This window comes from Dendrobates tinctorius, unplaced genomic scaffold (assembly GCF_039654945.1).
Source record: "Dendrobates tinctorius isolate UK_male_01 unplaced genomic scaffold, ASM3965494v1 ptg000382l, whole genome shotgun sequence".
Lineage (NCBI taxonomy): Eukaryota > Metazoa > Chordata > Amphibia > Anura > Dendrobatidae > Dendrobates > Dendrobates tinctorius.
The window spans coordinates 151,091-178,875 of NW_027362048.1; the positions used below are offsets into that span (position 1 = coordinate 151,091).

The 27,785-nt window shown below is 43.3% G+C and overlaps 1 protein-coding gene across 4 annotated transcripts in view; it reads right to left on the reverse strand.

Moving 5' to 3' along the window:
• PATL1 (PAT1 homolog 1, processing body mRNA decay factor) overlaps positions 1-27,785 on the reverse strand; it is a 155,473-nt gene that overhangs the window by 67,009 nt on the left and 60,679 nt on the right. For 3 of the 4 annotated variants that reach the window (XM_073563152.1, XM_073563150.1, XM_073563149.1), the window contains 3 exons: positions 18,315-18,398; positions 15,303-15,496; positions 2,931-3,017 (listed from right to left, as the gene is read on the reverse strand). In XM_073563152.1, the coding sequence (XP_073419253.1) occupies positions 2,931-3,017; positions 15,303-15,496; positions 18,315-18,398 (365 nt within the window). The remainder of the gene's footprint in view (positions 1-2,930; positions 3,018-15,302; positions 15,497-18,314; positions 18,399-27,785) is intronic. The other variant, XM_073563151.1, reaches the window with a different exon arrangement.

The following is a 27,785-nucleotide window of genomic DNA, read 5'->3' on the forward strand; positions in this document are numbered from 1 at the left end:
TTGTTGAATTTTTTTCCTTAATCTTGAAGAAGTGTATCCTTAAGATGGTATCTCGAAGTAGATCTTTATCGATATTCCGTGGTTTGGGAAGTCTGTGGATCCTATCTATGATGAGATCTTGGTCTGTAAGTGGCGGTAGTATTTTTTTGAAAATTGTCTTGACGAAGTCTTCTAGTTTATCCGGTGAGATAGATTCTTGTATTCCTCTTATTTTCAAGTTGTTTCGTCTGTTCCTGTCTTCTATATCCGCAACTTTAATTTTAAGTCTGTGAAATTCAGATTTGAGGTCATGGGTGTCTTTTGATAAATCATCAGTGTGTTCTTCCACTACAGTTAACCGTTTTTCGTGGTTGTCTAACCTGCTGCTAAGTTTATCCAAGGTGGACTGTAAAATTTTATTTTGGCTATAAAATGATTGAGACATACTGGACGAGATTTTCTGGGCGAGAGTATCCATGTAAGGATATAACATCCAGATTTTGGGAAGGAGAAGGATTGGTGTTATCCATCTTAAATTTTGACCTTTCCGGCGAAAAGTTTGGTGAATTTTCTCAAGACTCAGGACTTGAAGCGTCGGCTGGTGATGTGAATTTTTCAGAAGTTTTACCAGGATTTTTCCTTTTTGATGAGAGAGATGTATCCATGACCTCTTTATGAGGAGATCTGGCCTTAAATGGGTTAACAATATCCACGTGATCTTTAAAGTGAGGATTGTAAGAATCCTGAAATTTTTGTGCTTTTTGAGGAGTCGTATTAGACACTTTCGTTGATTTGGACACTGGAGTAGCCTTGTGACTCATCTTGTGCCCTTTTTTGAATCCTGCCTTGCAGGGATTATATTAGAGAGAATTGATATTATTGGTGAGGTTTATACTGAATAAACGTTAAAAATATAGAAAATTCTTGTGTCTTCCTATGCCTTTTTATAAAAGGGACCGTAAGGAATGAGATACACACCACAGAATCAGATGGCACTTTTAATATTGTATGATGCATACAGTAAAATCCTTTATTAACTGCGCGCCGATATAGACGCACTCCCTGTGACTTTAAATGCAGCCGTGACAGGCGGCTAGTCTTCACACAGGGCTCAGTGACGTCAGTCACCACTCATAAAATATGCAACAGGGGAGCCGGCAGCTGATACACGGCACCGCTGAAGAAAGGCAGATCACCCCAATGGAGCCGCACAGGAGCGGTGGGGAGCGAAGGTAACATAGAAATAGCCACAAATCACGGACTATTTTGTGTCCTTCCGCCTCACAGATCTGTTATGACAGGAAAATGGTGTACTTGAGATAGGACGTTGAGATGAAAGCGATCCCGCCACAGCCGTTATAGCTCCCGCAGCCTTGCACAAAGCAGGGGAATATAGCTAAATTAGGACACCCTGGGACTTCCAAAGGGTCTAAAACAGACAAGAGGAGATTCCAAAAAAAAAAAAGTCAATGTCTTAATTATGCAATGAGAGAAATCCTGTCAGATTAGGCACAGGGTGGGGACTATTTTGTATCCTTCCACCAAATCAGCTGGTATATGACAGGATTTTTGTAAAAAAATATCTCCAAAAGACAATAAAAATCTATAAGATGTGGTAGACAAGCGTGGAGATACTTTTTCTGAGGACAAGGACAGCCGGTGGGTAATGGAGGGAGCAGGGAAAGGATTTTTTCACTCACGGTTCAAAATGGTGTCACCTTGCAGTAAAATGGCGGGAAAAGGCCTCAGATTTCAAAAATGTCTTTTTTAATGTCCAAAGCTCAGACAAGGGGTATCAGAATGTACCTCTGAGTAACGAGAAAACAATCCTTCCGTGGGTTATCGAAGAGAGCAATTTTATTTTGTTTTGTCGCTTTAGGAGATGCCTCCTCAGAGATCCTGAGCCGTGCGCGTTACACCATCGCCAGCTCAGGCCACGCCCCCTAAATACTTAATTTGTAAGGATAGTAATAACTGCTCACTAAACATTTGTAAAACAATTTGGAGTTAAATTATGAACAAAATGTAGTCCTGTAGTCCCGCATTAATGCGACGGTCTAGCCCAACTTTAAGTTATTTCATAGCATTTTAAATACAAATAGATTAAAAGCAATCTGTCAGAACAATCCCTCCATACTGGGTTAAATAATGCCATCCGTACCAGTACTAATGCAAAGTGTTGTTCTGCAAGTGGAAAAAAAAAAAAAAACAGTTTTAAAACACATGCAAATGAAGCTCACGTGCTCTGGGTGTGACAAAGCACTTCCAAGCCTCTGCCTTTCAGGCTCTATTCCCCACCTTCTCCTCACTGACTTGACTACACATTCAGTGAGCTGTCAAGGTGTAATCTGAGTACTATTTTTAATATTGTAACTTGCAGGAAAAAGTTTGTAGTTTTTTTTTCTGCAACTCAGACCATAAAACATATGGGTTCTGTGAAGGACACGGCAGAACACTACACTACATGAAAATCGGACGTCTGAATGCGGCCTAAAAGTCAAAATTATAGCTACATGTCCAAAACCAATACAAAGTTATCTTTGGCAAAAAATCTAACTTGATTCTTTGAATTGTCTTCTCTCTGTCCCTCTCTCTGAAACATATAACTTGGCAGACAGCAATATGACATTACCTTGCATATAATGGAAGTGTGTAACATGGAACAGCTGAGCATATCCAACTATATGATGTGTAAATATTTCAAATACAAAATGCTACAAGAGAAATGGCACTGACAATGCTTTAGAGGGGCTGTCCACTATCGGATATCAGCTCTGGCGGAAAGTCTGCAGCCTAATAAGTAGCTGCAACAATCATGTGACCTTTGACGTGACCACTGGTAGAAGCAGCAGACGCTGGGAGGGATGCATATATATTTTTATTACTGCCTCTTTAGCTGTTTAGAAAGGTTTGTCCAGCAGTAGGTAATCCCTATAACGTTAATTACTTACTTGCGGTTCTGCTGACGCTGGAAAAGTAGACGCCTGTGCTGAGGGTGCAGGTGAGTGGTATCTGGGCGGAACTGCAACGGCTGAGGCCTGAAAAACATAATGCCATAGTCATTTTTGACCTGGTGCCATTAAAGGGGTTGTCATGGCAACATTTACTTGGAATATTTAAAGATCTTTCCGGGCTCGTGCACAGACTGCTCCAAGATCTGCATTCACTCCAGAAGTCAAAAGTCATCATTGCCGCAGTGGGCCCGCCGAGGCCTGAGATCAGATGCTATGGTCAGGTGACCTCAGAAGTGCATAATCAGAAACGTCAGACGTTGTGCTGCTGAAATCACCCGACTGTGGCAATCATACACCGCAATGGTCCTGCTGCTGCTGGAACAGTGACATCTCTCTCTTGGTGTAAATGCACAACTCTGAGCGACTTGTGCAGGATCCTGGGACGCATCAATAGTGCCAATCACTCCATTTATTTTCCAAGCCACGGTACAATTTTAACTCTGCAGCACAAAGCACCGTTGTGCGTCAACCACACAGTACCCTCCCATCTTGTTCCTGCACAGGCACACTTCTCCCTGCCGAGAGCAGAGCAAAGCACCGTAGTGCGTCATCCACACAGTACCCACACAGTGATCACCATAAAAAAAAAAAAAAAAAAAAAGCCACGAGGCAAAAAAGTGCCTTTTCTGTAAAAGCACCAAAACTTACAAAAGTGGTATTGCAGTAATCGTACTGACCCGAAGAATAAAGGGTCAACGTCATAAAAAAAATCCAAAAAAAATACTTGAATTGCTGGTTGTTTATTCTGCCTCCCAAAAATTAGAATAGAAAGTGATAAAAAAAAAAAAAAAAAGTGATTGAAAATGGTACCCATAAAAACATCAGCTCAAAAAAACAAGCACGCACATGAATGTCAGCAGAAATATAAAAAAAAATTTAAGTCACAAACTACGGTGATGCAAAAACTTAGTTTTGCAAAAAATAAAAAACAAAAAACGTCTTTTAATGTGTGATAGCAGCCAAACAAAAAAACCCAATACGAATCTGGTATCACACTGACCCGAAGAATAAAGTTGTATAATCAGTTATATCACACCAGGAACAGTGTAAAAAAATAAAGCCAATTCTTCACCTGCTGTTTATTTTGTTTATTCTACCTCCCAAAGATTGCAGTAAAGTTTGACGCATAGTTATCCTGCGCTCTGCGCTGAGGGCTTACACCGTGTAAATCTCTGAAATACATGGTTCAGACGGAACCCCCAGGTGGAAGTTTCCCTATAATGAGGCAGATTAAAGCACTGTGGACACCTGAAAGAAGAGAATACCCCTACAACCATAGAATCCAAAAAAAATATATCGGACCACAAGAAATATATTCAAATAAAAATGCCTTTATTTATACAAAGTGGCAATAGAGTAGTAGAATATATTTGTATAAATAAAGGCAATTTTAGGGGTATTCTCTTCTTTCAAGTGTAATTGAGTGTTCGTCACGTCCTCCTTTCCGGCACACCTGGTGGTCTATATCATAATGCACATATATAGCATTTTTCTGATATATATATATATATATATATATATATATATATATATATTCTTGACAGCTCATTGAAATGGTGATTTATAGTGAGATCAGGTGTACGGTATTTTGCTTTTTGTTGCTCTGTGGACACGGTCTGACTTGTGATCGGCAGTGTCCGTCTTTTTAAGGATGCACATAAGTGAGGTTGGCTAAAGTTTTGTGCATTTCTGAAAAGAAAATGAACAGAGGCCAGACGGAGTCCAGAGTAACTCAGCTGCCTATAGTGAATGGATCTCTCAGGGGTTTCATCTGAATCATGTCATTCGGAGATTGAGATGAAAACCCCAATTTAAGTGCTCAGCGTAGAGCACAGGATAAATGTGATCCAAAATGCTATATAAAATGTTCCCAATGAAAGCTTCAACTCAAGCCACAAAAAAGCATTTGGGGGGGGGGGGATTTCCTCACTAAGGTCACTCATATGCCAATGGAAATCTAGGGGTTTTCCAAGTTCCTGGTAGCACAAAGTTCACATCAGAGGAGAGAGAAAGTAAATGGAAAAATCGCGGCTTTTTTTCTGGTCGTTGTTATACGGTTAATAACGGCAATTGCAAAAGTGGGGTCGGTAAAAACCGACCCGAATTATGTTCTCTGGGGTCTCAGCTATCCCTGGCAGCCGAGACCCCGGAGGAAATCCGACTCTGTGGGGAGCTATACACTTTTTCCACAGCGCCGTTAATTAACGGCGCTGTGCTTTAAGTACCCTTAACTGCCGCCATTAAAAGGCGTATCAGCGGTCATTAAGGGGTTAAATATATGGTAGAACTGACCTGGCAATATGATTCTCCAGGGTCAGTATGAGTATGTAGATAAATAAAAAAAATAGATATATTTTCTAAGTGGTAAAAATAAATTCTGTAGTTAAAAAAATAAATCAAAAATTAACTTCTCACTATGTTCCTGAGATTCACGTTATAATTTTTCTTATTACAAGCTGTGTGATGGCTTATTTTTTTGTGACCTGAGCTGACTTTTTTATTGATACCATTTTGGGGTAGATACAATGTTTTGATTGCCTCTTATTGCATTGTTACGGAGACCAAAAAAATTTAATTCTGGCATTTGGATTTTTCTCTCTTTACGCGGTTTAACGATCGGATTAATTTTATATTTTGATAGATTTAACATTTCTGAATGTGGCAATACAAAATTTTTTGTTTTATTTCTTAAAAGGGAACCTGTTTAGTATGTTAACCCTTTTACACCCCAAGGCTGTTTGTACCTTCATAACCAGGCCAAATTTTACAAATCCGACCAGTGTAACTTTATGTGGTTATAACTCTGAAACGCTTCAACGGATCCCACTGATTCAGAGAATGCTTTTTTGTGACACTGCACTTTTTGATGATAGTGCCCTGGGACTTAATTTCCAGGGACGGGATAGTAAGTCACAGCGATCAGCGGCGCCTACGTGGTGAGCACCGCTGATCGCGGCCGGGTGTGAGCTGCTTATCACAGCTGACACCTGGCACAATGTGTCAGGGGCGGTCACGGACCACCCCCGACACATTAGCCCCTTGCACACCGCGATCAAACACGATCACGGTGTACCGGGGGTTAAAGAGAATCATCGGCAGGGAGGGAGCTCCCTCCGTGCTTCCCTGAGCCCCCCCACAGCAGCGCAATGTGCAGCGCTGCTGCGGGGGGCTCCATCCCTGCAGGTCCCCGGATCCAAGATGGTGACGGGGACCTTTGGGGGCCTGCAGGGAGCTGGCTTCCTCATGCCTGCAAAGCGCAGGCAAGGAGGAAGCCTTGTGCAGTGCCTGTGACAGATCGCTGATCTGTCACAGTGATCTGTGATGTGACAGATTAGCGAGCCCCCAGATGTCCCACCTGGGACAATGTAATAAAGTAAAAAAAAAAATAAAGTGTAAAAATAATTAAAAAAAAAAAAAAAATCACTAAATAAATTTAAAAAAAAAAATATTCCCTAATAAATTCATTTTTTTGGAAATTTAAAAAAAAACAAAACAATAAAAGTACACATATTTGGTATCGCCCCGCCCTATAAAACTGTCCCCATTAGTTAAACCCTTTAGCGAACCCCTTAAAAAATCAAAAGATATATCATCATACCGCCGAACAAAAAGTGCAATAACGCGCGATCAAAAAGACGCATATAAATATCCATGGTACCGCTGAAAAGGTCATCTTGTCCCGCAAAAAAAAAAGAGCCGCCATACAGTATCATCAGCAAAAAAATTAAAAAGTTAGAGCTCGCAGAATAAAGCGATGCAAAAATAATTTTTTTATATAAAATGGTTTTCATTGCATAAAAGCGCCAAAACATAAAAAACGACATAAATGAGGTATCGCAGTAACAGTACTGACCCGAAGAATAAAAGCGCTTTATCAATTTTACCGCAGGCGGAACGGTGTAAACGCACCCCCAAAAGAAATTCATGAAACGCTGGTTTTTGTTCATTCTGCGTCCCAAAAATCGGAATAAAAATCGATCAAAAGATGTCACGTGCCCGAAAATGATACTAATAAAAACGCCAACTCGTCCCGCAAAAAATAAGACCTCACATGACTGTGCGTCAAAATATTGAAAAATTATAGCTCTCAATATGTGGTGATGCAAAAACAGTTTTTACAATAAAAAGCGTCTTTTAGCGTGCGACAGCTGCAAAACATAAAAACCGCCATAAATAGTAAATCAAAACCCCCGTTCTGACCCCCTTAGTTAGGGAAAAATAATAAAATTAAAAGAAAATGTATTTCCATTTTAGGGCTAGGGGTGTGTTGGGGTTAGGGTTTGAGTTAGAATTGGGGGGTTTCCACTGTTTAGGCACATCAGGTGGTCTCAAAACGCAACATGGCGCCTGATCTCAATTCCAGCCAATTCTGCGTTGAAAAAGTCAAATGGTGCTCCTTCCCTTCCAAGCTCTGACATGGGCCCAAACAGTGTTTTACCCCCACATATAGGGTATCCGCCTACTCAGGACAAATTGCAAAACAACTTTTGGGGTCCAATTTCTCCTGTTACCCTTAGGAAAATAAAAAATTGGGGGCAAAAATATCATTTTTGTGGAAAAAAATGATTTTTTTATTTTCACGCCTGGGCGTTATAAACTTCTGTGAAGCACTTGGGGGTTCAAAGTGCTCACCACACATCTAGATAAGTTCCTTAGGGGGTCTAGTTTCCAAAATGGGGTCACTTGTGGGGGGTTTCCACTGTTTAGGTACATTAGGGGCTCTCCAAAGGCAACATGACACCCGCAGAGCATTCCATCAAAGTCTGCATTCCAAAACGTCACTACTTCCCTTCCGAGCCCTGGCGTGTGCCCATACAGTAGTTTTCTCCCACATATGGTGTATGAGCGTACTCAGGACAAATTGGACAACAACTTTTGGGGTCCAATTTCTCCTGGTACCCTTCGGAAAATAAAAAAATTGGTGACTAAAAGATCTTGTTTGTGGAAAAAATACGATTTTTTTATTTTCACGCCCGGGCGTTATAAACTTCTGTGAAGCACTGGGGGGTTCAAAGTGCTCACCACACATCTAGATAAGTTCCATGGGGGGTCTAGTTTCCAAAATGGGGTCACTTGTGAGGGGTTTCCACTGTTTAGGTACATCAGGGGGCTCTCCAAACGTGACATGGCGTCCGATCAGAATTCCAGCCAATTTTGCATTGAAAAAGTCAAACGGCGCTCCTTCCCTTCTGAGCTCTGCCATGCACCGAAACAGTGGTTCCCCCCCCCCACATATCAGGTATCAACATACTCAGGACAAACTGCACAATAACTTTTGCAGTCCAATTTCTCCTGTTACCCTTGGTAAAATAAAAAAATTGAACCTGAAGTATTTTTTTTTTTTAAAAAGTTAAAGTTTAAATATTCAAAAAATTCCTATGAAGCACCTGAAGGGTTAAATTAACTTCTTGAATGTGGTTTTGAGCACCTTAAGGGGTGCAGTTTTTAGAATGGTGTCACTTTTGGGTATTTTCTATCATATAGACCCCGGAAAGTGGCTTCAAATGTGATCCGTAAAAATAAAATGGTGTTGCAAAAATGAGAAATCGCTGGTCAACTTTTAACCCTTATAACTTCCTAACAAAAAAAAAAAAACTTTTGGTTCCAAAATTGTGCAGATGTAAAGTAAACATGTGGGAAATGTTACTTAAGTTTTTTGTGTGCTGTATCTCTGCGTTAAGGGCATAAAAATTCAAAGTTGGAAAATTACGAAATTTTCAAAATTTTCGCCAAATTTCCGTTTTTTTCACAAATAAACGCAAGTTATATGAATTAAATTTTACCACTAGCATGAAGTACAATATGTCACGAGAAAACAATGTCAGAATCACCGGGATCCATGGAAGCATTTCAGAGTTATTACCTCATAAAGGGACAGTGGTCAGAATTGTAAAAATTGGCCCGGTCATGAATGTGCAAACCACCCTTGGGGGTTAAGTGGGTAAGAAAGTTTTAAGGGTTAAAAGTTTACCAGCAATTTCTCATTTTACTAATAAAATTTACAAAACCATTTTATTTATTTAGTGACTTTGAGGGGTGTATATGGTAGAAAATACCCTAAAGTGACACCATTCTACAAACACCTCAAGATGCTCTAAGCCACATTCAAGAAGTTTAATAACTCTTCACGTGCTTCACAGGAATTTTTAGAATGTGAACGGTTACAAATTTTACTTTAGACCCTTTTTTCATATTTTTGCAAGGGTAACAGGAAAAAAATGGACCCCAGACATTGTTGTGCTATATCTCCTGAGCATGTCGATACCCCATATGTGGGAGAAAGCCACTGTTTGGGTACACAGCAGGGCTTGGAAAGGAAGGAGCACCATTTCACTATTTGAACTTAAAATTTGATGGCATAATTAGATGACGCCATGTTGCATTTGGAGAGCCCCAGATAACACTTTTATTTCTATAGCGCCAACAAATTCCGCAGCAATTTACATTTTAGAGGGGACTTGTACAGACAATAGACTTTACAGCATAACAAACATACCATATTTTTTGGATTATAAGACGCACCCCAAATTTTGAGAAAAATAGGAAAACTTTTTTTTTTTTTTTTAATAAAATGGCGGTGCGTCTTATAATCCCTGCGTCTTACTGTTTATCAGGGGGTGGTGGTTGCGATAAAGCGGGGTCCCAGGCTGGGATGAGGGGGTGTTCCGATGTGCGGCGTTGCTACAGGGAGATCTGACGACATTTGCGAATGTGCCGCCCTCCCCAGCGGCCATTTTGCCCAGAGTCCACCACACAGGAAATCACAGAACTGCAGGGCCGGACACAGCGCAGCAGCACGCCCATAAGGTTATCCGAATTATAAGATTACCCCCATTTTCCTACCCAAATTTGGGGGGAGAGTGCATCTTATAATCCCAAAGATACGGTAGATCAACAGATGCCAAAAGGAACGAGGACCCTGCTCGCAAGCTTACAATCTATGAGGAAATAGGGGAGACACGAAGGGTGGCAACAATTGCTTTCACTGTTCAGATCAGCCATAAATCGGGTGTTCATGTAATGCTGCTTGAACCGGTTATCAGCCAGAATATGTACAAGTACAGACACATAGGGCTATTAAATGCATAAATTGTATGGTGTTTTCTGAAAAGGCAGGCATGATGTCAGGAGAGAAGGTGTATAATTGGGTGTCATCAGCATAGAGATGGTAATGGAAACCAAAATCTGATTGCTTGTCCAATAGGGGCAGTATACAAAGAAGAGAGGGCCTAGGACTGATCCTTGAGGAACCCCAGGACTGATCCTTGAGGAACCCCAACAGTAAGTGGAAGATGAGAGGAGGAACCAGCAAAAGATACAGTGAAGGAGCAGTCAGAGGTAAGACGAGAACCAGGACAGAAAGGCGTCCTTGAGGCCGATAGAGCAGAGCATAGTGAGAAGGAGCTGACGATCCACAGGGTTGAATGCTGCGGAGAGATCTAGGAAAATTAGCATGGAGTAGTGACCATTAAATTTAGCTGTTAGTAGATCACTAGAGACTTTAGTGAGGGTAGTTTCAGTAGAGTGTAGAGAGCGGAAACCGGATTAAAGAGGGTCGAGAAGAGATTTATCAGAGAGATAGCGGATAAGACGGGAGTGAATCAGGCGTTGGAGGAGTTTAGAGATGAAGGGAAGATTAGAGACAGGTCTATAGTTAGCGGCACAGTTTTGGTCGACAGTTTTTCATTGACAGATGACGGACGGGAGTGGGGACTTGCCCTTTTTTGTGGACTGAGTTGAAGCTTTAAATTATGAACATTTTACGTAACATTCTGGAGCACATTTATGCTGCGCTCTACACTGAGCACCTATATTGGTGTTTCCCTGTAAATCTCCAAGTGACGCAATTCAGATGAAACCCCCGAGGGATCCATTCACTTTAATGACGCAGCAGATACTGTTGACTGTCAGGCCTTTGATCAGCAGTGTCCTTTTTTCAGAGGTGTACAAAACAGGTCAGACAGTGTCCACAGTGTATCCATCTGCCTCATAGGAAATCTTGCACCGCGCACTGTCTGAATCATGGATTTCAGAGATTTACAAGGATACGTCTAAGGTCGTAAAGGGGTTAAAATAAAGGCATAACTATTTTGGCAATAAATATACAGGAGTTTAGCGGGGAGATTCATTAGTCGGGCAGCAGAATTAAGGACGGACTGGATAGGTGCAAGAGTGTTAGAAGGTAGGTCACAGAGGAAGATGCTGCAGTAGTCGAGGCGGGAGATAACGGCATGCACAAGCATTTTGGTAGAGTAAGGCCGGTTTCACATTCGCGCTTTTGAGCGCAGCGGCGACCTGCGCACGGCCGCCGCTAAGCCCCGCCCCCTGCCCCGCCTCCACCAGTATCTCCGCCTCCGGGCGCATGACGTTGCATGCGTCCCCTATCTTCATCACAGAGGGCGCAGGCCGTGCGCAGTCTGCGCACAGTCTGCGTTTGACGGCGCATGCGTCCTTTTGACGGTGCGCCGAGCACAACCAAAATGCAACAGGTTGCGTTTGGCGCTGCTCGGCGCACCGTCAAAAGGACGCATGCGCCGCCAAACGCAGACTGTGCGCAGACTGCGCACGGCCTGCGCCCTCTGTGATGAAGATAGGGGACGCATGACGCATGCAACGTCATGCGCCCGGAGGCGGCGATACTGGTGGAGGCGGGGCAGGGGGCGGGGCTTAGCGGCGGCCGTGCGCAGGCCGTCACTGCGCTCAAAAGCGCGAATGTGAAACCGGCCTGAGGGTTGAGGAAAGGATGGATTCTGGAAACATTTTTGAGCTGGAGGCGACAGGAGGTGACGAGAGCTTGGATGTGTGGTTTGAAGGACAGGGCAGAGTCAAGGGTTACTCCGATGCAGCGGATTTACGGGACAGGGAAAAATGTGATGTCATTTATTGTGATAGATGGATATGGTAGGGAAGAAATGCGAGATGATTAAGATGTAAAAATAATTAGTTCACATTTGTCCACTTTGAGTCTGAGGAAGCGAGAGGAGAAAAAGGAGGATATGGCTGATAGACACTCTGGGATTCTGGAGAGCAGAGAGGTGACATCTGGACCAGAAAGGTAGATCTGAGTGTCATCAGCATATAGAAAGTACTGGAAGCCAAGACCTTATGAGTTGTCGCAGGCCAAGGGTATAGATTGAGAAGATTAGGGGTCCTAAGACAGAGCCTTGAGGGACACCAACAGAAGGAGGGCGAGATGTGGAGGTAGTATGGGAGTAGGAAACGCTAAATATTCCGTTGGTAAGGTATGCGGAGATCAAGGATAGGGCAAGGTCTTTGACACCAATGGAAGAGAGGATCTGTAGTAGGAGGCAGTGATCAACTGTGTTGAAGGCAGAGGACAGGACTAGAAGGAGGAGTATAGAGAGAACTGTCTGTTAGTACGTTTGGTCAGGGCAGTCTCAGTGGAATGGTGGGGACAGAAGCCAGATTGTAGGTTGTCGAAGAACGAGTTAGATACAAAGCGAGAGAAAAGTTCAGCGTCGACATGCTGTACAAGGCATTTGGAAGCAAATGGGAGCAAAGATAACGAGCGTTAGCTGGACATAGCACTCGTGTCAAGGGATTTTTTTTGAGGATAGGCGTGATTGTGGTATGTTTGAAAGCAGAAGGAAAGGTACCAGAAGTTAAGGCCCCATCTCACATAGCGAGATCACTGATGTGTCACTGATTTTGTGACGCAACAGCGATCTCACTACATGTGACACAGCGGCGACCGCACAAAGAATGAGCATGCTGCGTATTTTTCCGCGATGCGATTTTGCCACGGAAAAATAAGCAGCATTAGCACAGCATGTGCGGAACGCCATTGAATACAATGGCTTGCTTATTTTATCCGTTTTAGCAGCGTTTGAGGCAAAAAAAAAAATGCGGCAAAAACGCATAGAATCCGCGGGAGTTCCGGACGTGTGCACACAGCCCAACCATTTTTCTACACAGCTTCTGCATTTCAAAAGTAAATTGACTTTACCATTAACAAAATGTTCATTTTTAAAGAGATAGTCTAGTCAAAAATGACAAGTCTGCAGTCACTCTAACTGCAGACTTGTGAATCCTCCCACAGTGCACTGGTGACCATTTGCGCTATTGAGCACGCTATTTAGCGTTTCGCCGCCAGCTTCTTCCGGGGGCGACGAATCGTGCGTCGGGGTAAGGGGACGCTGAGCTACACATGTCTGTGACCAGGTAATAGGTCTCTCTTTACTTTACACCCATATTACAATCTAGTTTCTTCACTTGGTGGTGCTAATATTATAGCGGTCACACTTGTGTCCAACTTTATGACTTTTGGTATGCAAGAATATTTATTTTCTTCATATGGCTATTTTTGCCTGTATCACATGAATGCTGAAAGCGCCTGTGAATCGTTCTTTTGGATATTACTGCATGCTGTATTGCACTAACTGAGAGACATATAATGTTGAATTGGCATAGTATATCATAGCACAGTGTACTGTAGATTTAATATCTATATTTATTATATACTTTCTTTGCTCAGTGTCCCCTGGACAGCATTATGCTTTTTAACTCTCAGTTTTGTATTTTAAAACTACCTGAATAAAATTTATTGTATTTAATATTTTTGGGATCTCTTCGTTCCTCCCTCATTTCTACGATATATGGTAGATTAGAGTTACCAGCGATCTCGCTGTGTGTGACGGGGCCTTAACCGTACAGGGACATGGTCTGATCATATCCTGGGCAGGGGACGAAGCAAAAGAGAATACAGACATTACTGCATGGGGATCACAGTTGATTGTTCAAGAACAGGTAGGGAAATGTTTTACCTCACAGAAATTATCAGCTGTGATCCCATGCTGTCCTGTCTTTATACTCTATTTTGCTTGATCCCCTGCCCAGGAGCTGTGGTATGATCAGACCATGTCTCTGCTCGGTCAGACAACCATTACACAGCAGGGGCACATTTATAAGATTTCAGCACAGGAACATTTTTTTTCAACCATCCAATTGTGGAACTTATTATTCAAAGATCTAGTGTTTAAAATGAACTTTTGTTTGCAGGAAAATCCATTTAAAGATTTATCTTAAGGATTTGAAATGCATGATCGATGGGGTTGAAATCTGGTGAGTGACTCGGCTATTGCACAATATTCCAGTTCTTTGCCTTAAACTCCTGGGTTACTTTCACAGGTATTGGATCATTGTCCATTTGTGCTGGGAAGCACGGTCGAATCATCCTTGCTGCATTTGGTTGAATCTGAGCACAAAGTATAGCCCTGTACAGTTCAGAGTTCATCCAACTGTTCTGTCTTCAGTCTCACCATCAATATACAGAAGTGATCCAGTGCCATTGGAGGCCATGCATGCCCATGTCATCACACTGCCTCCACCATGTTTTACAGAGGATGTGGAGTGTTCTGGATCATGAGCCATTCCAAACCTTCTCCATACTTTCTTCTTCCCATCATTCTGGTACAGGCTGATCTTAGTTTCAGCTGTCCAAAGAATGCTTTCCAGACGTGTGCTGGCTTCTTTAGTTGTTTTTTGGCAAAGTCTAATCTGGCCTTTATTTTTTAAGGCTGATTAAAGGTTTGAACCTTGAGGTGAGCCCTTTGTATTTGCTCTCATGGAGTCATCTCATTATGGTAGACTAAGAAACTGATACACCTACTTCCTGTAGAGTGTTCTTCAATTGAATGGATGTTGTGAAGGGGTTTTTCTTCACCATGGAAAGGATTTGGAGACCATCCACCACTGTTGTCTTCTGTGGATGTTGACGGATTTTTTTTTTTTTCAGCCTAAAGATGGTCTGTTTCTACTCCATTGACCACATGTTGTGGGTTCACAGAAACAGCTTGCAAATATAAATGCCACACGTGAAATTCAGCTCCAGATCTTTTACCGCACAACTGATGATGGATTAAATGAAATTCAGCTCCAGTTCTTTTACCGCACAACTGATGATGGATTAAAAAGGGAATAATCCAAGCAGCCTATTAAAGAGCTTTTGAGATATTCAATTACCTTTGGTCCCTTTATAAAAAAAAAAAAAAAAAAAAAAAAAAAAAAAGGAGGCATCTACATAATAAATAGCTGTAATTCCTAATCCCTTACTCCAATTAGGATGTGAATACTCTCAAATGAAAGCAGAGAGTCTGCACTTTATGCCCATATTAATTATATATCTGCATCATGAATATATTTTGGTAAACAAAATGCCAAAACTTGCGTCAAGGTCCAAATATTTCTGGATCTAACTATTAGAAAACTATACATTTTCATAGCATAATGAAGCTATTACTGAAATCAGAATACCTTTTTAACTTTACTTTTATTCATTTGACAATCTACCTTATATTTTTCGAATGGGCTCCTGGGGCAGCTGCAGAGGGAACACCGAAAAAGGGACGGAACCCTCCACTTCCTGGTGGAACCATCGACCCTACATGTCCCTGTAAAAGCTTAGGTGTGACACCAGCCATAACAGGCCCATGGAGGCCACCAGTACGAGCATACTGACTAGGAGACATCCGGCCTGCTGCTGCCTGAAAAAAAAACAAAAAAACATAAGTTAGAGAAGAAAAAAAACAAAAAAAAAACCCCTAAAATTCTGAACGATTAAAATGGAAAAAATAAGACAGGCAAGTGATAAAAAAATATATCATGCAACAGCAATATTGACCCTAATGTAAGAAAAATTGCAAAGGGATAAACAACCATTTCCGGAGATTTTTCATGGGCAACAGTAAGCAACGACAAATGAATTTTTGTTGTTACTCACTGTAAATTAAATTTCTCCTTACATTCATTTGGGGACACAGACGTTGGGTTATAACTGCTACTAATAGGAGGTGGACATAAGTAATGAAGTGTTTGTTCTCCCCACTAACAACACTCCTCCTGGAGACACTCAGCTGAATCAAGTAGTAGCAAGCACCAGAAATGAAAAATCTGGACGGGTACCGCTAATAAAGAACAGATATCTCTTGGGAAAATTAAACCAGATAAAATACCCATATGGCTATGTTCACACTGCATGTTTTGCTGTTTAGTGGTTCCACTCCATATTATAAAAGAATACAATGACAGGTAATGCCTCGATATACAGCTGATAGCACAGGATCTACCAATCACATTAGATGTCACAGCTCCTCCTGCCCTCTACAAGAACCTTTGCACATGTTCATTACCAACTTTAATAACAAAGATATTGTTCGGATCACTTATTGTCGATATGTTGTCTCCTGAAATAATGGGAAGACAATCTAAAAAGGCCCCAGGGACTAAATTGCAAAAGCTCCATTCCTTATTTTTGAGATAGATGTATACCGTATACACACATACATCTGCTTTAAACAACTTTCTGGTAGCTTTCCTTTATCTACTTAGCGTCAGCCTCCCAGTAGCTATAACCCTTGGACTGTGTCCCCGACGTGAAGGAGAAATTTTCTTGAGACCCTTAACACCATATGCTTCACATCTTCAGCTCAACAACTATGTTGTAGGTGACTTGAATTATTGACAAACCAGGATCCACAAGCAGAAAAAGAACCCAGAAAAAGAACTACTGCTGAATCTCCTCTTATACTGGACCACAAACATGAACATGTTACACATCTTGATTCTGACTGCTTCTTACGTTTCAAATCTACTCCATACATTGAATTCATTAAATATTGGCAATGGAGTTTTCCTAGGATTGTTAAACCTGGCTTAATGAAAAAAAAATGCTCTTTAGCTCTGCAAAGTATAACTGAGAAGACTATGCAGAGGCCAACCAGGCACTGTACTGACAAATTCTTCTTCTATTCAAAAGAACACCACTGATGAAAAAAAACAGATGTACTCTTAAAATTAAAGAGTACTCCAGAGAAATAAAGAGCAACTCCCACAGACCACTTCAAAAATAATAAAGGCTCACATTCAGATTAGTGTTCTCAATTGTCACAGTTTGTGCTACTCAGAACTACCTATCTGATGTAAATGCAAATCCTGACTGGCCCCCAATCTGCACATCACAGATCAGGGAGTGTAGTCTGTGTGGCTCCAAATATAAGCCCCTTGATAATGATCAGGGGGTACGACATGTTTATTGCTTGTTCAGCATCCAGCCTCTGACCAAGCCTGATGTCATTTGTCTTCCTATCCTTTTTGCTCTGCATGCCCAACCCCCTTTTATCCAGAGCTAAGGGTATGTGCCCGCGATCCAGAATAGCAGCGCTTTGGGTGCAGCACATCTGCACTGCATCCAGATTGCTGTGCTCTAGGTTACAAGCACAGAGGATGGGATTTTGAGAAATCGCATTCTCACTATCCACTGTGGAGATTTGACACTGCGTGAACTCACCGGCAGCGCAGGTTTACGAGCTGCAGCATGTCAATTATCTCCAGCGGACACCCTAGTCTTCGCTGCATAGTCTCATCCATAGCCATTCATTACATGCAGGAAATCCGCATGGTTCAGCGAAAACAGCAGATTTACCTGCATGACTAGAAAGCAGCGTTTTGGATGCAGTGAAAATATGCTGCGTTCACAACACTGCAATATCCTAATCGTGGGCACATAGCCATAGGAGCAGCATCTCCGTCACAGTGAATAGTTCTGAAAAACACACAATGTGACAACTAAACATTATTATGGATGTGAGCCTTAAGGGTAATCTCACACTTGGTGTTTTTTCAGGATTTTTTCTGCAGCAAAACCTGATAACTTGGCAGAAAAGAAGCTGCAAAACAGCATGTTTTCCTTGTGTTTTTTTGCTGTGGTTTTGGCATGCTAGATTTGTCTCTTGTGCATGCTGATTAGTTTAGTGCTGAAAAAAGTCCTATTTTAAAGAATCAGGTTTTGGCACAAAAAACACCGCAATACAGGATACCGGTGATTTTGGTGCATTTTTTCAGCTACCCATTCATTTCAATGAGTGAAAAATGCTGAAAGAAGCGACATGTTCCATTGTTTAAAAAACATGCAAAGCACAAAATACTGACAAAAAGAACCAAGCTGTGTGCATGAGATTTCTGAAATCTCAGACTTTGCTAGTACTGTGAAACGCAGCTAGGGCTGCAAAAACGCCTAGTGTGAACTTAGCCTTGTAGTTTTTGATGGTATGTAAATGTGAATACTGTTTTGTATCCCAGGTGTACACCTTTAAAAAGGTGGTGTAAACTATGTTTGGAAAAATATATTCATGGTCAAAGATTTCTGATCTGAAAACTTAGAGGCAAACTTCAACTCTGCAGTTGATTAATTATGCTTAAAAACCTTTCAGGTCAATACTATGCATTACTTGTCCCTCTCATGAGAAGTAATAGGGTAAGAGATACAGTACTTAGCCCCCCCATATAGAGACAAATGAGGGTTACCTGAGCTCCTCCTATAAGCTGTGCCCGCTGAAGTGGGGACAGGGCAGAAGGGAATGGGTGTCTCAAAAGCGTCGCTGGGTTACTCTGCAGAAAAAAAAAAACTAAACACTAGTCTAACATTTAAACATTGGGGAAAACACTGAGAAAGACTACATGATAAAATTACAGGCTAGGCATACAGTGATGAAAATAAGTATTTGATACACTGCCAATTTTGCAAGTTTTCCCACCTACAAAGAATGGAGAGGTCTGTCATTTATATCGTAGGTACACTTCACCTGTGAGAGACAACCTTTAATAACACAAAATCCAGAAACTCACATTTAATGATTTTTACATAAAATTTAAATTTTATTACCTGAAATAATTTTATACAATAGAAAAACAGAAGTTAATATTTGGTACAGAAACCTTTGCAATTAAAGAGGTCAGACGTTTCCTGTAGTTCTTCCCTAAATTTGCACACACTCCCAGCAGGGATTTGGGCCCACTCCTCCATACAGATCTTCCAGATTTCAGGGCTGGCGATGGGCAACATTGAGTTTCAGCTCCCTCCAAAGATTTTCTATTGGGTTCAGATCTGGAGACTGGCTACGCCCGCTGCAGGACCCTAAACAGCCTCTTACGGAGCCACTTCATAGTTGCCCTGGCTGTGTATTTCTGGTCATTGTAATGCTGAAAGACCTGAGCCTGAACCTGCTCTTACTGAGGGAAGGAGGTTGTTGGGAAAAATCTCCCAATACATGACACCATCCACCCTCCCTTCAATACAGTGCAGTCGCCCTGTTCCCTTTGCAGATAAACACCCCCAAAGTATGATGCTTCCCTCACCATGCTTCACAGCTGGGACAGTTCTTTGAGTTCTACTCATCCTTTTTCCTCCAAACATGGCAAGTGGAATTGATACCAAAAATATCAATTTTGGTCTTATCTGACCACATGAAATTCTCCTATGCCTCCCCGCTGGACCATCCAGATGGTCACTGGCGAACTTCAACCGGTCTGGACATGTCCTGGCGTGAGCAGGGGGACCTTGTGTGCCCTGCAGGATTTTAATGCTAATGATAATGTTTGAGACTGTGGTCCCAGTTCTCTTCAGGTCAATGACCAGGTCCTCCCGTGTAGTTCTGGAGTGATTTCTGATCTTTCTCAAAATCATCCTTACTCCATGAGGCAAGATCATGCATTAAGCCCAAGACCGAAGATCAATATGCATTTGTGTTTCTTCCATTTTTTAATAATTGTGCTAACAGTTGCTTGTTGCCTTCTCACCAATCTGCTTGCTTATCATGTAGCCCATTCCAGCCTTGTGCAGGTCTACAGATTTGTCCCTGGTGTCCTTAGGCTAGTTTCACACTAGCGTTTGGAGGCGCAGCGCACATTCGGTGTGATGCTCCGCCCCCTGCCCGCCTCCTCCGGTCAGCACCGCCTATGGCCGCATGACGTTTTGCATGCGACCTGCCTACCCCATCTTTAGCATTGGGTACGCAGGCCGTGCGCAGGTATGCTTTTGCCGGTGAATGTGTCCTTTTGACGCTGCGCCGGGCGCATCAAAACGCAACACAGAGCGTTTGGCATTGGTTGGCGCAGCGTCAAAAGGACGCACGCACCGGCAAAAGCATAGCTGCGCACGGCCTGCGTACCAAATGCTAAAGATAGGGTACGCAGGTCGCATGCAGCGCCATGCGCCCATAGGCGGAGCTGACCGGAGGAGGCGCGTCAGGGGGCGGACAATCATGCCAAGCATGCGCTGCACCTCCAAACGCTAGTGTGAAACTAGCCTTAGACAGCTCTTTGGTCCTGGCCATGGTGGAGAGGTTGGGGTGTGATTCAGTGTTTGGACAGGTGTCTATCATACAGGTATATTCAAACAGGTGCAATTAATCCAGGTAAAGAGTGCAGAGGAGGAGGTCATCTTAAAGCTAACATGTCTGAGCCTGAATTCTGGCTGGTTGGTAGGTGATCAAATACTTATTTCATGAAATAAAATGCTAATTATGTAAAAATCATACAATGTGATTTTTAGATTGTGTCTCTCACAGCTGAAGTGCACCTATGCTAAAAATTACAGACCTCTCCATTTTTTAGCAGGTGGGAAAACTTGCAAAATTGGCAGTGTATCAAATACTTATTTTCCTCACTGTATATCAACATTTATTTTATAGCGAAGCAATCATTAGTAAATTTCCTATTGTTTAAATCCGTTTTTAGTGTTAAAAGTACTTTAATTTTGGCAATCTTTATGTGCATAAAAAATTGTGGTAAAAATTAAATAGATCTGGTGCAAATTTTCACACTTGGCACAGAGGCTTTTTCAGGCTAACTTTCTGTTTCAGGAAACAAAACGTGTATGGTTGAAGATATTTCCCATCCCTCAGTTAACTTGATGGACAAATGTCTTTTCAAAGCAAGATTATCTATATAATAAATGTGCATAGTCACAACAGTCAGACCCTGACCTTACCTCTTGTGTGTAAAGGGACTGTCAGCACAGAATGACTGTTCAAACCAAGTAAAGGCGTTCAGGGCTTCATGGCGAGGCCAATCAATTATACACACCTTCCCACCTGTTTCCCCTCAATCTCGACCCCCTCCTCTTTGATTGACAGCTCTGGCTTCATAGATTCAGAGAAGGTGGAGATATATGGAAACCACGCAGGTGGGAAGGTGTACATGAAGGTTTGGCCATGCAATGATTGACAGAATCTGTACTTGGTTTGAACAGCCATTGCACATAAACAGAGTCCCTTTTAAGCCATGACTGCTCCCCCGCTGCTGATCGCACGAGAACGTCCTGGGCCGTTTCTCGTCGTCTGCTTCCTGCTGTGACGAGCGACGCGTGGACGTGGGCGGGAGGACGTCAGGATCGCCTCGTCTGAAAGGTATATAGCGACCCCCGACCCCTGCGATGTCGCTGGTGAGATCTGCCTGTGTGGCAGCTCACTAGCGACCACTTAGCGATGTACCAGCGATCCTGACCGCGTCATATCGCTGGTCGGGAGCGCTGGTACATCGCTAAGTGTGACAGTACCTTTGCCAAAATTGATCAGTCAGCTACTACTGATAAGATTCAATGTAGATAGAAAGGAGAGGAGGGAGGAGCTCTGTCTCCAGCTCCACCCATCTACATAGTTGTGTGTCCATATCAGCCGCCATCTCCTATCTCAGTAATGGGAAACAGTCTTCACTGAATACAGATTTTACCTCAGAATTGAGAATTTTGATAATGACTGATCAAATCTGGCAGAGAAAGAAGCAAATTTCTCTGATAAGATATATTCCAAGGTTGCTTATTTTTACATTCATTATTGCTTTATGAAAAAGAAACTAAAGTTTACCCTTTATGTTTCTAATAAGCAAGTGTAAAGAACGTTAAGGGACGGGAGCAGGGTCAGCTGTGACATTGCCTATTGTGGAGGGTGGTGGATCCTGTGTATAGAGGTGTTACCTGTCATTGTAATCCTGCCTGATAATATGGAGCCTTGTATAAATAGGAAAAGCAAGTCTAAAAAAAGCTCCATTGAGCAGTGTGAAAATTACAAGATAACCAATTTTGTTTTTTTTAAAGGGAACCTGTCAGCAGGATTGTGCACAGTAACCTACACAGTGTCAGGCTGGCACCGTTATACTGAATAAAGGGAACCTGTCAGCAGGATTGTGCACAGTAACCTACACAGTGTCAGGCTGGCACCGTTATACTGAATAAAGGGAACCTGTCAGCAGGATTGTGCACAGTAATCTACAGTGTCAGGCTGGCACCGTTATACTGAATAAAGGGAACCTGTCAGCAGGATTGTGCACAGTAACCTACACACACTGTCAGGCTGGCACCGTTATACTGAATAAAGGGAACCTGTCAGCAGGATTGTGCACAGTAACCTACAGTGTCAGGCTGGCACCGTTATACTGAATAAAGGGAACCTGTCAGCAGGATTGTGCACAGTAATCTACAGTGTCAGGCTGGCACCGTTATACTGAATAAAGGGAACCTGTCAGCAGGATTGTGCACAGTAATCACACACTGTCAGGCTGGCACCGTTATACTGAATAAAGGGAACCTGTCAGCAGGATTGTGCACAGTAACCTACAGTGTCAGGCTGGCACCGTTATACTGAATAAAGGGAACCTGTCAGCAGGATTGTGCACAGTAATCTACACAGTGTCAGGCTGGCACCGTTATACTGAAAAAAGGGAACCTGTCAGCAGGATTGTGCACAGTAACATACACACTGTCAGGCTGGCGCCGTTATAATGAATAAAGGGAACCTGTCAGCAGGTTTGTGCACAGTAATCTACAGTGTCAGGTTGGCACCATTATACTAATTAAAACGATACCTTAGTTGAGGACATCCATCTTGAGGTTGTTGTGTAATCTTTATTTGTAGTTTTGGGCGAATGATATGCCTGTGCCCCGGGATGGCCTGTGGAAGGGACTTCATGTGGTGCTCTGCTTACATATGCATCTGTCTGGCTTATGACAGGTCACTGATCCCTCACTGACCTGCCCCCTATTTTACATATTGCATGTAATATTGTTAGAAAAAAAAAAAAAAAAAAAATCACATGCATCAGGCAGGCGCTAGCACCTGCATTGTAGCATCAAACGGGGGGATACTATATATATTTGTTTTATTTAGTTAAGTTTTTTTTTTTTTTCAAAACAAAATGGCACCAGTGGCCACACCTGCGCAGTAGCATCTATCACGTTCCAATGGATGCTACTGCGCAAGCATCATCTTGATGAAGTCTAATATTTTCTCTCTGACAAAAACAGGATTTTTGCTTACTCACCGTAACATTTCTCGGATCCTTCACTAGGGGACACAGGAAACCATGGATGTATGCTGCTGCTACTAGGAGGCTGACACTATGCACAAAAAAATTTGCTCCTCAGCAGTGTACACCCCACCGAGTGTCACTAGGTTAGTTAGTGAGAAGGCAGTAGGAGAAGCAGCGTGTAAAAGAGAAACGAAAAAAAAACTCAGAGTAACAATATAAATACAGTAAATAGAGCTGATAAATTTGGGAGGGAGCTGTGTCCTCCCCCCCCCCCCCCCATGAAGGCGTTGAGAAACAGATTTTACGGTAACTAAAAATCCTGCTTTCTTTATCAATTCATTGGAGGACACTGGAAACAATGGGATGTCCCAAAGCTGTCCCATGGGAAGGGAACAGCACAAACTCCGTTCAGGTCAGAGAACTAACCACTGCCACCTGCAAGATCCTTATACTTAGGCTAGCGTCCGCCAAAGCGTAGTTATGGACCTTGTAAAATTTGGCAAATGTGTGGATGGAAGACCAGATTCCCGCTTTGCAAAGTTGTAAGGCGGATGCCCTATAGCGTACTGCCCAGGAGGCGCACAGTGCTTTGGTAGAGTGTGCCTTAATCCTAGGGGGAGGCACTCTGACTTGACCCAGCACACTTCCACGATTGCAGTCCGGATCCAACAAGCAATCGTAGCCTTGCAATCCTCCACGCAGACCTTCAGGAACAACAAACAGTCAGTCTTCCGGAAGAGGGTGGACCTAGCCAGATAGGCACGCATCACCCTGACAAGGTCTAACCTGTTCAGTTAACACTCTAGAGGATGAGTCGGAGCCAGGCAAAAGGAAGGGAGGACAATATCCTCATTAAGATGAAAGGCGGACACCACCTTGCGAAAGAAGGAAGGAAGGCATTGGCCGCAAAACCACCTTGTCGTGGTGGAGAACCACGAAAAGGGAGGCAACAGGAAAGAGCCACAAATTCAGAGACGCGCCTAATAGAAGTATCTGCCACAAGAAACACCACCTTCCAAGAAAGAACAGATAGATTTATTGAAGTGGTTCAAAGGGAGAACTCCTGCGGGCCTCTAAGGACTAAACTGAGGTCCTAAGGATCAACAGGTGGTGGTATCTGGTATGGAGGCACTGCATGTAATACCCCCTGGGAAAGGTTATGACCTGAGAATGGAAGGGTAAGTTCTTCTTGAAATTACTGGAAAGGACTGATACCTGACCCTTTAAAGAACTGAGAGCAAGACCTGCGTCAAGACTGGCCTGAAGAAAAAGACAGAATAGAAGGGAGAGAAATGGACATAGGTGCCATGTGATTAGCCTGACAGCAACAGAAATAGGCTTTCCAAGACCGATAATAGCCCCGAGACAACGACTGCTTCCTAGCCCGGATGATAGTCTGAATCACCCGACCTGAAAACCCAGACCTCTTAGAAACGCGGTTTCAAGAGCCACACCATTAAATCAAACAACCGAGAATTTGGGTTTGGTCAGTGGAGGTGTATCAGCATTTGGTTCACGTCTCAGTTGTTTGATGGTGGCGTTCTCAAAACGTTTGAAATGCTCAGGAATGAGTTTCCTTTGAGTTAAAAGTTATTCTTTGTATTTGCGGTTGAGACACGCCCTAAACAAATATAATGAAGTGTGGCATGTGGTTTTGCAGTCAGATAGTCTGTTGAAATTTATAGGACCTCAGAGGAACATGAGGGGGTTTACCATTTTAATGTACAGGGGCCTGTTACCGACACATTTTTACTAAGGCATCCGTTAATGCTAAGGGAAAAATGGATGGCAGACTTGGGTTCCCTTTCGGAGTCTCAGTGGGAGTCCATATTACAATATATCCCCAAGGTAGCTAGGAGTGAGGCTAGGAGGGTGTCACAGTTATACTTAAGCCCCCGTTACACACTGCGATATCGCTAGCAATATCGCTGTAAAGTCACCGATTTTGTGACGTTGCAGCGATATTGCTAGCGATATCGCTGCATGTGATACTTACCTCCAACCGGCTCCCCCGCTGGTTATCGCTGATCGCGCGAGAAGCTCCTGGATCATTTCTCGTCGTCAACTTCCTGCTGTGACGATGAGCGACGCGTGGACACAGGCGGGAAGATGCAGGATCGCCACGTCTGACAGGCAAGTAGCGATCCCCGACCCCAGCGATGTCGCTAGCGAGATCTGCCTGTGTGGCAGCTCACTAGCGACCACCTAGCAATGCACCAGCGATCCTGACCGCGTCATATCGCTGGTCGGGATCGCTGGTGAGTCGCTAGGTGTAACGGTACCCTTAGTCTATATGGTGTACAGGACCCCGGTATGGATGATGAAGGCAGGACTAGAGGAGACTCAAAATGCCCAAGATGCTCGGAAGGAGCCGACCTTCTACACATGATGTGGTCGTGTTCTCGCCTTCAGTCCTTTTGGGTGAAGGTGCTCAATTTGATCCAGGAAGTGATGGGAGTTAATATTGTGCTAATCCGCTGACCTGCCTCTTGGGATGTGTGGATGATATTGCTACTGATGAGTGTGAAAGATTGGCTATTGCAAGAATGCTGTATGCGGCTAGGAAGCTTATTGCGATGCATTGGTTAGATGAAAAAACACCCGTTCAAAAAGAATTTGTGAATAAGATAAACTTAATTGTTCTCATGGAAAGGAATATATACCGTAAGAGAGGTCAACATTCAAAACTCGAAAATGTGTGGGATGGATGGATTATCCGGGTGTGGCATCAGCTGAGTTGTTGCAGAGTAGGGTGGGAGTTGTTTAACTGCTCTTGTGGGCATTTCTACTTGTACAGTTGAACATCGATGAAGCTGTATGTACTTTTATCACGATGTGATGAATCAGGTTGTTAATAAAAAGGTTCAAGGAATGGGGATTGGGGGGAAAGGGGGGTGGGTTTTCAGGCAAGGGTGTCAGGTCTTGTTAAATTAAAATGTATTAATCTCTGCTTTGAACATTATGTAACTGTCTGGAGTTTGTGTCAGACTGTGATACAGTCTGGAATTATGTTTTAATACTTGATTTAAAAAAACAAAACAACAAAACGAGAAATCTAGTGGAAGATCTGCCCCTGGGAAAGAAGATCCAGTCTGTCTGGGAGCCTCCAAGGAGCATCTGCGAGAAGATTGAGGACCTTTGTAAACCAAGACCTCTTGGGCCAATTTGGTGCAATTAGAATGACCGGCATCCGTGCTGCTTTGATCTTTTCCACACAGGCTGGGAAGGAGGTGGAGAGGAGGGAACAGATAGGGAAGGGCAAACTGTGACGCAAACTGTGACCAGGTTATCGCCAGAGCGTCGGTGCCCACCGCAAGAGGATTGCATGACCTGGAAACAGACTATTGGACCTTCCTCTTCAACTGGGACACCATGAGATCTACATCTGGAGTGCCCCATCGGCAGCAAATCTGATGGAAGACGTCCTGATTTAACGACCACTCTCCCACCTCGAAACACTTGAGTGAGAAAGTCAGCGGCCCAGTTGTCCACGGTCGGAATATGCACCGCACATATCACCGGAACCTTCATCTCTGCCCAGAGGAGGATCTTGGATACCTCAGACATGGCCAAGGGGCAGAATTGCTCCCTGGCAGTTGATATATGCCACCGCCATGGCATTGTCTGTATGAACCCAAACAGGCAGGTCCCTGAGAAGCATCTCCAAATAGAGGAGGGACAGAAGAATGGCCCGTATCTCAGGGATGTTGATCGGCAGGGAATATTCCTCCGGAAACCAACGTCTGTGAACCGTTGTCAAGTTGCAAAAGACTGCACCTCAGGCGAAAAGATTGGTGTCCGTCATCACCACCTGGCAGTGAACGGGAAGGAAAGCGGGGATGACAGCCATCAGCTTACAGACCTCCCGAGAGGAGCCAAGAACTGGACGGTCCAGAGAGAGAACAGATCTGTTCCACTGCGATAGTATGGCTTGTTGAAGCGGTATGGAGTGGAATTGCGCTAAAGGGATCGCCTCAGATGCTGCCACCACCTTTTCCTAGGACCGCCATGGCCAAGCAGAAGGATGGAGGCCAAGGACTCTGCAGAGAGCGAACCCCCTACTGGAGGGTTGCCCTCTTCTCCTTGGGAAGAAAAACCCTTGCCTGAACAGCATACTAAGGAATATCAGGTGCTAAGTAGGGACAAGGCAAGACCGACTAACCAGCAGAGTAGAGACAGTGTTTTGAGAATGATGGACAAGCTCTCTTGGGCTTGGTAAAAGGAGGGAGCCTTGATGAGAACGTCGTTGAGGTATGGGATGAGCACTAGGCCTCTGATCCATAGAACGACCATCACCGCTGCCATGAACTTCGTGCAGACCCTGGAAGCGGTTACGAGACAGAACAGAGAGACAAATTGAAAATGGTCCTGCCGCACTGCAAAACACGGAAATTTCTGATGCCCTGGAAAAATAGGGACATGGATATAGGTGTCTTGGATGCATATGGAGCACAGGAACTCCTGCGACTCCATGGAAGCTATACTTGAACAAAGGGACTCCAACCTGAAATGTCGCAGACGGACCCTTTTGTTCAGTAATTTCAGATCCAGGGTGGGTCGAACTGAGCAGTCATTCTTCGGCACTACGAAGAGGTTAGAATAAAAACCCACAAAACGTTCTTGGGCTGGGACGGGAACAATGACTTCTGATTTGAGAAGGAAGGCAATAGAAGCAGAAAAACCCCAGAACCA